Consider the following 13,304-nt stretch of genomic DNA (forward strand, 5'->3'; position numbering starts at 1 on the left):
TGGGGGTGTGTCCGTTTTTGATTTGTAACAACAACACACTCATCTGGGTTAGCAGGGATCTGCTGAGAACCAGCTCCTGTGTGGACTGAGTTAACACGCGTCAAATACTCAGACCGGTCCCAGGCAGACGAAGCAGAAACTGGGTGATGGCACTCCCATTATTATGAGGGTACCCTTAAATGTTTGAGTTAGTCCTACTCAGTTCTGCTCCAGAACACACAACTCACGAGATTCTGTTGAGAAACACACGTTACTTCATTAGAAAGGTATACACAGAAAAAAAAAAAAAACTCAACAGCTGCTGTGTTATCCTCTTAACTTTCTGGCAGCTGTGCTGTGAGAATTCAGACCTTGACAGTAGTTAGATCTGACATGAGCTTGGCCCCAGATATTCAGGTCTCTTGGGAAGCCATATGTGAGTTTATGTTGCTGATGACGTATCTTGCCTACGGATCTATGCCTCCACAACAGAGACCAATGCGCGTGTATGTTTATCGGAGGTCAAGATTTAGCTAAGAGGCAGAGTCCAGTGTGCCCAAAGCCTGGGCTTCATCCAGCACAGCAGGAAAACAACAAAAAGCTCCTCCCGGGAACTAAGGGTTTGAGCACCTAGATGATGTGTTATATAACATGTACCATCCTTGAGAAAGTATTTCTGTGCCTCTTTGGGACCTTTATTGGTGGAAGAGAGAACCTGAAGTCCTTTGGGGAACAATATAAACTGGGTAATATCATGGTAGGAAACTGTTATTTTTCCTTTCCCCCACTTCCCCTCCTCTTCCCACATCTCTTTCCTTTTTCTCTTCCTCTCTCTTCTCTCCCTCCTCCCCTTCACCTTCCCTCTTTCCTCTTCTTTCATTTACTTATTTTTTTCTCTTTTCTGGCAGTCTGCCAGATTTCCAGGAGTGTCTGGACCAGATCACTGTGTCCTACTGCAAATACAATTCTCAGTTCTTTTGAGAGATGGCACGCAGAGCTTAATAGCTAAAATTTCATTTGGAAAGGTGACTACTCAGCAAAAAAGAGGCCCCGTGTTTTGATGTTTTTTTTTTTTTTCCTGGAGGCCAGTCACTCTCACGGGTCTTGGTTTCACAGCTCAGAAAGCTAACTGTACTTAAGAGGCAAAAGAAGCTTTCAGATATCTTCTTAGAGCATGTTCAAGTTTGACATTACTAAAGCAAAAAGTATATGCTTTCCACTTCTCAGGCGGCTCTGTGGGGCCACCCGTGCTGTGAAAATGTGTCGTTAGTTGATGGGTATGGGTGGTTTCCACAGGAGCAGTGTAAGCTGCTCAGGGTTGGAGCTGTATGACACTGAGATGGACCAAGCAGCAGGAAGCTCCAGGGGATGCTGATCTTCCTCCATTGGCCAGAGAGGCAGGTGGTTCATCTCTTTGCTAGCACATCCCCCGGGCTGCTCCTCTTTCCTCTCCGTGGCCTGGTACTGGCTAATGGAGATATCGAAGTCAGCTTCTCCAGAAAGTGAGGTTAAATGAACAGGTGTTTTATCAGGCCCCAGACACATGCTTCATCTTCATATCATCAACCACAGATAGATAAACAAACCGGGGTGCAATATGGATAAACTGACCATAAACTGGGCTTAGCTCGGGGAATTCAGAAGGATAGTTACCATAACGGGGGTGGATATTATTGGCTTTCTTTAAAAAATTATCCATATACTTATTTGTTTATGGGTATGAATGATGCACATGCAGAGGCCAGAGGATAACTTGTTTGGGTTGGTCCTCCTCCTCCTCCTCCTCTTCCTCTTCCTCTTCCTCCTCCTCCTCTTCTTCTTCAGATTTATTTATTTAATATATATGAGTACACCATAGCTGTCTTCAGACACACCCAAAAAGGGCATCGGATCCCATTACAGAAGTCAGCTTCTCTAGAAAGTGAGGTTAAATGAACATGTGAGCCACCATGCGGTTGCTGGGATTTGAACTCAGGGCCTCTGGAAGAGCAGTCAGTGCTCTTAACCGCTGAGCCATCTCTCCAGCCCATTTCTCTCCTCAAAATACGTGTTTCCCAGGCACTGAACGGAGATTGTCAGGACTGGTGGGAAGTACCTTGACCACTGAGCCCTCTCATTTGTCCTGGTGTTAACTTCTTTCATACCACTGAAGGTGGTAGTTTCTTATTCTCCTTCCCTTCTGTCATCGCTGTGGTACAGAAGATCCCATCTTTGCTGGAACTTCTGAAATAGAATCGTTTCATGTCACTTCTACTAAACTTCTCCCTAACTACGCTTGGTGATATCTTAGTCATCAGACACAGTCTCTGGCTTCTTCACCCTGCTCGGCCTTACGCTTGGCTTGGCGCCTTTGAAAATGGGGTGCACCTCTTTTCCTTCGATCAGCTACCCACCTACCACATTTTCCTGCTTCATCTTCCTTGTGTGCACGAGTCTGTGAGCATGTGGGTGCACATGCACATTGTGTGGAGGCCAGTGGCTGCAGTCAGATGTCTTCTTCTGTTAACTCTCTGCTCCAGGGTCTCCTCACTGAGCCTGGAGCTCATCAAGTTCCAGTGAACTCTGGTCTCTACCCACCCAAGTCTGGGATTACAGACACTTGGTGTATTGCCTGGCTCTGTGATATGTGTTGAGAGACCCTGTGGGTCTCCCTTCTCCCGTGGTTGTTGGCTACTGGTCTTGCAGGACAAAGGGAACAGAATGGATAAACAGAGTTTGGGCATTTTGTACAGCCTGGGAGTATGACAGATATAGCATACCAGAATCAGCTTCAGGGAGACAGATCAACTTTACTTGGGGTGAATGGAGGGTTATAGAGTTTAGGAGGAGGGAGCATGAATATCCAGGGTGGTCAAAGGTCCTTGGCTGGAAGGCTCAGGTACTGAGATACCTCATCCATGTGGGGAGGCACTCCAGGGATCTCAGTCGCTTGCTGAACGGGTCCTTATCAGGATAAAGGAAGCTGAACCTGTGATCTAACCAAGGCTACTTGCCATTCTGCAGGTAGAGGTGTCTGGGGAGGGGGTTCGAGCTCTCCAGACAAGGTAAGAGGAGAAGCCCTGCTGGCGAAGGGAGTCTGCTGTTTTGTGCCAATCTCAGAAGGCTGTCCAGACAATGGCAGACTTCTGCCTTAATTAGTCAAGCAACAGATCCAAAGGTGTGTACACCTGTGTGGCAGTTGCTTGCTGACTGAGACAGCTGTCTCTCCAGGACCTACTTTTTCTTTTTAAAATCATCGTTGGGTCACTTCACTACCCACCCTCTTCACGACTCTCCTAATGTCAACTCTTCCTTCTCTTTCACCCCAAACACCTTCTGTCTCATAAGTTTTTGTTGCAGGGTCTCAGGCGGTAAACACTGCCTGACTTTTCCTGGCGACTCTCTTCTTACTCACTTCATACAGAGAAGGGATGACAGATCCGAGAAACAGTTCTACCCAATCCAGTTCTGCTTGATGTTGTGATAAAACAGCTGGTTAAAAGCAAAATAAGGGGGCTGGGGGGAGGGTTATTCAGCTTATAAAGCCAGGTGACAGTCCATCATTGATGGGTACTCAAGCAACTAATCACATCTGACTCATAGTCCAGAGCAGAGAGAAGAGAACGGATCCCTACTCTTTTCTTTATTTTTTATACAATTCTGAACCACCAGGCAAGAGAATGGTGCTGTCCACAATGGGCTGGTTCTTCCCGACAACTTGGCTATCGAGACAGTCCCTCACAGACATGCCCGTAGGCTGTGGCCTGCTCTAGAGAATCCCTCAATTAAGGCCATTTTCCAAAGTGGCTTTGGGTTGTGGCAAGGTAACACTTAAAACAGATCAGCACACATCTAAGTCTAGAGTACTGACCCTCTGAGTTTAAATGGAGTTGCTGGAGGGAATATGGGTGACTTGTATAGTTCTGCTTCCTAGCCTGCTAGCTATCATGAGTGATGACTCACAGAAACTGAATCCCTGAAGTCTCTCATCCCCAGTCAACTTTCCCCTTCATATGCTCTAGTACTTCCAAGACCACACAGTTAGAGAAAGATTACATGAGCTGGGAAAAGGCAAGAAGGAAGGAGTGAATGGCTGGAGTCACACATGAGGCCTCATGACAGCACTACCCTGATCCCTGTTGCCCAAGAAGGATGCCAAGACAGAACTTGAGAGTGTCCCTGTTGACGTCACAGCTCCTCTGTTCCAAGATGGCCGTAAGCATGACATCTGCTGAGGACAGGGTCCCACAGTAGCTGTTACTCTATACGTAGCATTACCTAGCATGCTGGCATCACACTGTGGGAGGCAATCTCATCTCCTCCTTGACCAGATAGGTATCACTTCGGCATGTCTGATGTTTTCCCGTGAAGGCTGGCCTATTCTTAAGCTTAGCATGTTCTCAACATAATGATCACGGCCTTCCCCACTCACATCGTCGTCTTCCGTGATCCCCCGGTTCAGTCAGTAGTAGTCACATCTTAGCAGCCGTTAGGTGTCAAGTTCTGGACTAATGCCTCGTTCCCATATTACCTTTTCTGTCCTGATGCTTGTTGAATTCTGCTTTCTTTCCCATTAATACCGTACCTCAGCACATAAATCTTTGGTATGTTGGGCTGGGGGAACTCCATTTAAACATTGCTCAAGCCATAATAGCAGGCACAACCTAAATTTAGAGCATTCTTGTGGTTTTGTCAAGTCCTTGTGTCCAATGCCTCCCCTACAATGGCTGATGTCTTAAAGCGAATGGAAGTGGAAAGAAGGATTTTCATATATTGATACATCTCATCTACACCAGAAACCCTTTCATTACCGAGCGGATCAAGTCAAACAGCCTTTTGATATCTGCTGACATGCATTTGACCAGACAATCCTATATCAGAATCATACTGCTAATGGCCAGGTACTTCCAAGGCACATGGTCTGTGATAGTCACCTGGATGTTCTGACTTTTAACCTGATGGGCAAATGAAACATACAAAAGCTTAAGCTCGGGTACATGCAAATCTTTAACTTAGTGGTTATTTTTTAAATATATTTATTTCTCACCTATGTTGTTGTGAATAATGTTTTGCTCCAAGTTCCATTTGTATTACTGGTATAAAAGTTGAGTTTTGTGGTTCTGGGGAGATGGCTCAGCAGTTAAATTAAGTGTGTTGCTGTTCAAGAGAGGACCAGAGTTCAGTTCCTAGCACCCATGTTGGTCAGCCCACAATTGCCTTGAACTCCAGCTGTGGGGGATCTGGCCTTATTGTCTGGCCTCTAAGGCAGTTGTTCTCAACTTGTGGGTCTTGACCCCTTTGGTATCATGTATAAGGTATTGAGAATATCAGATATTTACATTAAAATGTGTAACGACACAATTATAGTTATAAAGTAGCAATGGAGTAGTTTTGTGGTTGGGCAGCACCACATGAGGAATGGTATTAAAGGGTCTCAGCATTCGGAAGGGTGAGAACCACCACTGCCCACCACAGACAGATCTACACATAAACATTAAAAGAAAGTTGAATTTTGTGTGTTGATCTTGGTTTTCTTTGTTAGGAAAGGTAGATTCGTGTGTGAGTGTGTGAGTGTGTGTGTGTGTGTGTGTGTGTGTGTGTGTGTGTGGTGTGTTACCTGACTGTGTATAGATTCAGTTCCATTTCTTTTTTGATATACTTATCTTTTTCTTTTCTTTCTTCTCTCTTTTTCTTCACTTAATTGTACTTTTGATGACAAACCACCCATGTGAAGCAAGTGTTATCCCACTGAAGTCTATATATATACCAGCCTTGTCTTCCATTGATAAAGCTATATTTGTAAGAAAATAATACTCGCTTTCAAGTGCTTTGCCACTAAGCCTAAGTTAGTGATTTGTTTTCCTGATCACGTTATCACTGCAGTATTCATTAGACTTTACTTTTTTTTTTTTTTGCCTATGCCAAAATTTTGAGTTAGAGCTGTACATTTTAGAAAATATAGCAATTTTAAATTCAGGTACGTCCTTGCTGAAAGCTGTTCTGGCTAGATTTGTATATGCAGCTTTTCACTGTTGAGTGAATTTCCTGGATTAAATCATTAATTTGTGGATATTAATGTTCCTGGTCAAAGTTTAAACAGTTGTTTTTATTCTAAGAAGAGTTTCCTAGGTGAGTGTTTGTGTGTAGATTAGAGTCAAGCATCAATGGCGCAGAGAACATGTGCCATTTTAGAGCAGGTGGGAGCCCACACCCTGTAGGTGGACCTCATAATTACAGATAGGAGAGTACACATGTAGTAACTGCAGGCTGTCTTTGAGTCTGCGGGCCATCTGTGTGTCTCACATGTGCACTTGTAGTGAGAATGTGTGGAGTCAGGCCCATGAGATATGAGACCTTCCTATACCTGTCACTGTCACACTGTGCCTGATGTGGCAGCTCCTTGAACAGGATGTCAGGGCCTCTGCTCTTCACAACCTGGAGGGTGCCACGTTCTTAACAAAGCTCCTTATCAACTGAGCAGGTGTGTGTGTGTGTGTGTGTGTGTGTGTGTGTGTGTGTACATCTATGTGTGTGGACAGGAGTACAAGAGGCAGGGGTAGGGGATGCCAGGAAGGAACAATACAGATGTCTCAGTTCAGCAGCTAACTAAGCTATGGATGTGTCTCACATTTTTGTACATAAGTGTCCTCATGGTTCTGAAAGTGTTGGACATTTGTTTGTTTTATTTATTGTTACTTTACTCAGTTTTCTATTTTAGAGAGTGGATATACTAGCCTTCTCCCTCAGCCATAAAAAGGAATTCCTCATAAATCTTTCTTAAATGTATCCCCATCAGACCTTTAAAAATATGCATGACTGCATATATATTCATACATATAAATAGATAGATACATAATACATAGTATAATCTATATACAGTATATACATACACATGTATACATATGTATGCAAAACATATATATAAAATCGTAAGCCATATTCATCATGTATCTATCCCCTAGAGTTATCTTCCTAAAATATCCCTTTCTAAAAAAGATTTATTTATTTTAATTTGTGTCTTTTCCATGTATTCACTCATTTTTATGTCTTTACTTGAACTGTCCTAAATTCTGAGATTTGGGTGCCACCATGAAAACTTCAAAAACATTTATCTATCATCTGTCTGTCTGTCTGTCTGTCTGTCTATCTATCTATCTATCTATCTATCTATCATCTATCTGTCATCTACCATCTGTCTATCTATCATCTATCATCTATCTATCTATTATCTATCTATCTATCTATCTATCATCTATCATCTATCTGTCATCTATCTATCATCTGTCTATCTATCTATCATCTATCTATCTATCTATCTATCTATCTATCTATCTATCTATCTATCTATCTATGTGTGCATATGTGTGGGTGCTTCTCATGGCATGGGTGTGAAGGTCAGAGAACAGCTTTTGAGGATCAATTTTATCCTTCTACCATAAGGGTCAGGTGGATCGAATTCAGGTCATTGAGGGATTGGTGGGAAAGAGCCTTTACCCACTGAATCATCTCATCGACCCCATAACTTTTTAGTAATAGATTTATTTACCTTGAACTTCTTCTCAGACCATCATTCCAATGTGCAAGCAAATGACTGGAAGTTATGGGTTTAAAATGCAGCAAGTATGTGGGCCATACCTAGAGTCTGAATGGTTGGTATAATGCCCTCCTGTTTGAGATCATAAATAATAGGGTAGAGATGGTGAGATGGCTTATTGGTTAAGAGTGCATTCTACTCTTGTAGAGAACATGAGTTCCACTGTGTGATATTAAAAGTAGTTTCCAGGGTGTAGGTGGAGTGGATCACAACTGCTCATGATTCCACCTCTAGGAGATCTATCTGGTGCTATCTTCTGGCTTCTGAGGGCAACTGCACACACGGAAAATATGTTCACACAGATATGCACATAAGTAAAAGCCATTTAAAAATCAATACTGCTTCACATTTCATAGGGTAGAAGTCCACCCTGCTTGCAGTAGGCTGGCCTTGACAGTGTGAGAAACCAGGAGCTGCATGGGTGCCTGGGTGTTCCGCATCCATGCAGCTTTGATAATTTAAGAGGCCTGATGCATGAATAATTCTTTGTGTTTTGTAGGACATAGCTCAGCATCACTTGGAACTCACTAAGTAGCTGAGGATAACCTTGAACCTTCAATCTTTTGCCTCCACTACCCCAGTGCTGGGATTATAGGATTGTGCTACCACACTTGGTTTTTGGTACCAACTGAAGCCAGTGAACCCAGAACTCTGTGCATGCTAGGCAAGGACTCCTTCAACTGAGTGACATGCCCATCCCCTGTGTGTGCTCGAACGCGCGTGCATGCACATTGGTCTTCCCAATTTCAAGGATGCTAGTCAGGTATGACTCCCACTCCTGATGCACGTGAACAGAGTTGATGTGATACACTGTGTGACATTAAAGAGAAAGAGGCATGTGGGAAGGAATGTGACCCTGACGCACGCCCATGTAAAGTTTGGCATAGGTACAGTTGGCCTTTGGTTTTTGAAAAAGAGTTTTAAAAAGTGGCTTGCACTGCCTAAGTACTATTAGATTTGAAAGATGTCGTATCTTGGATACATGATTCTGTAGCACCACGAAGTCCTTGGGTATTGTGCTATAAACATGGATATTGAGGAGCAGAAACCCTTTGAACCACCACTAATTCATGAGAGATTTTCATAATTAAGTGCTAAATCGGCACAGCTGTGGCCTTTGAGGTGATAATGTCCTGCTAATCATCCCTCATTTAAACCTGCTAATGCCTCTCTCCTACCTAGACCCTGTTGTGGTCCAGCGAGCCTAGTTCAATGCCTCCAGCTTTTCTGAACAATTTGAATGCCTGGGGATACCCAGGTGTACCAGCTTTATTAATTAGCGAACATTTACCCTTGTCTTTCAGAGAAGTGACATGCAGAATTCATTGGCTTGGGAACAGTTGTTTTGCCAAGGTGCTCATATTAGGTTCTGTGGAGAAGAGGGGTAGAGGGGAGAGAACAGGCCAAAATGGGGCAGGGGAGGTGGCTCAGCGGGCAAAGTCTTTGATGTGCAAGTGTGAAGGCCTGAGTTCTGGTGACTAGACCCCCAAGTTAAAATCCAGGTCCTAGGCAGGGTCACAGAGCTCATGAGCCAGTAGTCTGTGAGCTTCAGGATTAAGGAGAAATCCTGTCTCAAAAATGATATGAAAAGTGATGGGGAAAGACATCAGCATGCATGCTAACATGTGCACACATTAACATATACACTTACCTGTACAAATGTTTTTTTTTTTAAAGTAGACTTAAAAAAAGATGTATGATGGAATGAGAAACATCCATTGAGAAGCATAAACCTTGAAAGAGTATCTCCAGACTGGCAATATTATAACTGAGGCTTTGAAGCCATGTAAAGAGGAAACCATGAAGTGAGGTGTTTTTTGGTGTATTCTGACTAGTATTTCCCTCTCACAATGTGTACCAAAGGTCATTGGTCATGAGCCCAGGGTCATATTGCCACTGAGGGAACATATAAACATCAGAACGATGATTTTCACCAGCTGGTGGGTGAAATCTTGCCAGGTCTCTGTCTAGTCAGTACATTAGCAGCAGCAATGTACTGCACCACTTTGATGCCCCTCTAATGTAGGGAGGAGCTGACCACCTCCCCCTCCCCCTCAGAGGCCATGGTGCCTTGCCAGAAGCTGCTCAGCAGATGGGTGGCCAAGCACTCAAGAGCTCTCCTCAGACACAGTCCATCTGCTCTGTCTTAAAGCATGTGGGTATCTTTCTATGTCTCGGCTGGCCAGCAGCTTCTCTCTTAATTTGCACCTCTGAGATTCTGAGCCTTCTGTGAGGCTTTTCTTAAGTTGGAGAGATAAAATTGTATTTTATTGGCAGCTCTTTTCAGCTTAGAAGATGGCAGGCTTTTAAATCCTTGAGTCTTGGTGACTCCATGGAGTAGGAGGGTTCTTTCAGTCCATAGATAGGAAGCCCGAGAATCCTTCCATATGGCTTTTGCCTGATCACCCATCAGAACTCAAATCCGAGTCCCTTCTTTTCTCTTTGCTGTCAAGCTATCAAGATTGAAAAACGGCATCCATTTTAAAAACATATTTTGAATCACCTCCATGTTTCCCTGAAGGTTGCTTGAAACATACTGGAAGGAGGTATAAAAATTAAACTAACTTGTTTGCCTTCAACCTAGGATTCCTAACAGAAAATCAAAATGAGACATTCACTAAAACTAAAACTCACTCTATCTCTACATACATGTGTTTAACTTTCTGGAAACAGTTGAAGTTAACATAGGCCTAAATACAAATAAATGGGAGAATGCAACACGCACTTCTGTGTAGACAGGAGCCAAATCCCCATGACCCAAGTTGAAGGCAAAATATGAGTCCAGCCACAGGAATATAAATGTTTACCCGGTGTCAATGAATATTTTATATCAATTCACTTTTTCTGTTTGCATAACTCTATATTAATTTGAGCAACTGTTACTTTTGTCTTTTTAATATCTTTGTAATTGTCAGGCAGTGTGGTAAACTAGAAGTGGATATGTGAGAGCTGGAGAAACCTGGGTCCTAAAATGGACTCAAGTAAAAATTAGCCAGACATGGTGGTGCACACTTGTAATCCCAGTGCTGGGGAGGCAGAGACAGGAGACTTTCTGGACTCACTGTCAGCTAGGTTAGACTACTTGAGAACTTCAGACCAAAGAGAGGCCCTGCTTTAATAAAGGAAAGGTATATGGGTCTGAAGAGATAGTTTAGAGACTGAAGGCAAGGCCATCCAGACTGCTCCACCTGGGGATTCACCCCACATATAGTCAACAAACCCAGACACTATTGGGGATGGCAGGAAGTACAAGCTGACAGGAGCCTGGTATAGCTATCTCCTGAGAGGCTCTGCCAGAGCCTGACAAAGACAAAGGTGGATGCCGGAAGCCAACCATTGAACTGAGAATGGGGTCCCCAATGGAGGAGTTAGAGAAAGGACTGAAGGAGCTGAAGGGGTTTGCAATCCCATAGGAAGAGCAATATCAACCAACCAGACACCCTAGAGCTCCCAGGAATTAAACCACCAACAAAAGAGTACACATGGAAGGACCCATGTGTCCAGCCCCATGTGTAGCAGAGGATGGCCTTGTAGGGCATTAATGGGAGGAGAGACCCTTGGTCCTGTGAAGGCTGCCCCAGTGTAAGGGAATGCCAGGGCAGGGAGGTGGAAGGGAGTGGGTAGACAGGTGAGGGAGCCCCCTCATAGAAGCAGGGGGAGAGGTGGATGGGCTAGGGGATTTTCGGAGGTGAAACCTGGAAAGGAGATAACATTTGAAATGTAAATACATAAAATATTCAGCACACACACAAACACATGCACACATACACTCACAGACACACAGTAAGGAATTAATTATGAACAGAAAGCACAACGCATACTACATAGGAAGAAGATGGTGAGAGGTGACCTGTGGAAAGGGAAACGAAGGGAAGGGAAACGAAGGGAAGGGAAGGGAAGGGAAGGGAAGGGAAGGGAAGGGAAGGGAAGGGAAGGGAAAGGAAGTTTTTAGACATTCTCTAGGCTGCATGCTTGAGGAGGATGTCCTCCTGATGGCTTTCTCTCCCTCTCCTCACCTAGAATGTCCCCCCGGACCTGTCCATCTGCACCTTTGTGCTGGAGCAGTCCCTGTCAGTACGGGCCCTGCAGGAGATGCTAGCCAACACAGTGGAAAAGTCAGAAGGGGTGAGTACTTATTTTCTGTAGTCTTGGGGTCTTTTTTACTGAACTTAGCTGTGTGTGCATCTTTGTTTGCCTGGGTATTATGATTTTTTTCTAAGTCAGTGGCTTCTACAAGTGGGTTCCTTATATTTGATTATCTAGCTATCTAGCAGGCTTAGGATGTCTTAAAGACATATAAAAAGACAATCCAGCCTCCATCTACTTCTTGCTTATGTGTGTAGTTTGTGAGTATTTGTGTGTCTCCTTACATGTGCCATGTCACAGTCTGATTTTGTGCCTGGTCTTTTATCATTGAGCTCTGTGGCCTCTTCAGATGCCTCCCCCATGCAACATCCCTAAGCATCTTCGTAACTAACACAGTTTCATGGCACCATTCTGAATTTTAAGTGATGAAACTACAGCAGTAGCTTCAGTGAGTTGTAATCTGTAATTTTGAAAACAAGCCAAACCATCTCCTGAAAATTAAAACTCCTATTCTCTCTCCTCATGGAGATATTTTTCTTTGAAAGTCTATTGGATTATTTTAATTAATTTTTTTGGAAGACACAGGATTGCTGCTTTTTGGAGTATTGCCTGTTCTTAATCAGTTCATTAAAGTCTTCAGACCATCAGGAGCATACGTGGCCATCACACACCTTCCCACTTACCAAGGTGTTTCGAAGTCTAAAAACCTATTTGTTTCCGGGAATTCAACTGGTGCTTCCTTTTGCCGTTATTAACTATGTGTTGTCATCATTGAGCCCCCTTTTTAATTTGTATAAATAAAGAGATTTAAAAAATATTGTCATAAAGTTTTACAAGGTGACCAATCAGCTATGCTATATTTTATTCTTAAGGTCTTCAAACACATCTTATAACTTTTGTGTTTTTTTCCTTCAATTCTAAATTAATTTTTCACATATGAGATATATGTGTGACCAATGTGGACAAACCATTTATGGCTATCATCCTGAGAGTTTTATATTTGTCTGAAATTCTTCGGAAATAAAATGGAACACACAGGAACGATTCTGTGTCTTAGTTTCCGTTTTAGGTGCGAGTCGGAGCTCAAGTGTTAACATGGCCATCCTGTACCCATCTCACAATATTTTGCTTTTCCGTAACCAATTTAGTTGATTTAAAAATTAAATCTCAAGAAATTCTGTGAGGGAGTGTGCTTGCACAGTGTTGGGAGTGAACGTTTCAGTAGTGTTTGTGGGAGACAGTTTGAGGGTGACCCAAAAATTAGAAATAGAACTGTCACATGGTCTAGCAATTCCACCACAAGGTATAGATCCTGAGAAAATAAAATGAGTATGTTGAAGAGAAAAGAGTTCTAACATAATGATTAAATATGGGAAAGAATGGTGATTTCATTCGCCATTGTACAGAAAGCTGGTTTGCCAGCCCTCAGATATGACACCCGCTTCATATTATTCAAAAGTCACTTTTGGTCACTACAAAACACAGGCCTCCCATATCAGTAGGTGTGAAGGTTTTAGAATTTATCTTTCCTTTGTCAAGGTTTTGCATTCTGTTGCAGTGGAGTTAAGTTATGAAAAGGTGAAGCTGGTTTCTTTCTGGAACAACCTCTTGTGGCTTTAAAATAACATGAAGACCTAACAATGCTGAAATTTGAATCTGCCCTTAC

The 13,304-nt window shown here is 43.1% G+C and overlaps 1 protein-coding gene across 20 annotated transcripts in view; it reads left to right on the forward strand.

The window, feature by feature from the left end:
* Ryr2 (ryanodine receptor 2) overlaps positions 1 to 13,304 on the forward strand; it is a 585,615-nt gene that overhangs the window by 191,435 nt on the left and 380,876 nt on the right. For all 20 annotated transcript variants that reach the window (XR_005495333.2, XR_010058952.1, NM_032078.3 and 17 more), the window contains exon 3: positions 11,573 to 11,677. Coding sequence is in view for 18 of the 20 variants with exons in the window: in NM_032078.3 (NP_114467.2) it covers positions 11,573 to 11,677 (105 nt within the window). In the remaining 2 variants the exon portion in view is untranslated. The remainder of the gene's footprint in view (positions 1 to 11,572; positions 11,678 to 13,304) is intronic.

The sequence above is a fragment of the Rattus norvegicus genome, chromosome 17 (assembly GCF_036323735.1).
Source record: "Rattus norvegicus strain BN/NHsdMcwi chromosome 17, GRCr8, whole genome shotgun sequence".
In the NCBI taxonomy this organism is placed as follows: Eukaryota; Metazoa; Chordata; class Mammalia; order Rodentia; family Muridae; genus Rattus; species Rattus norvegicus.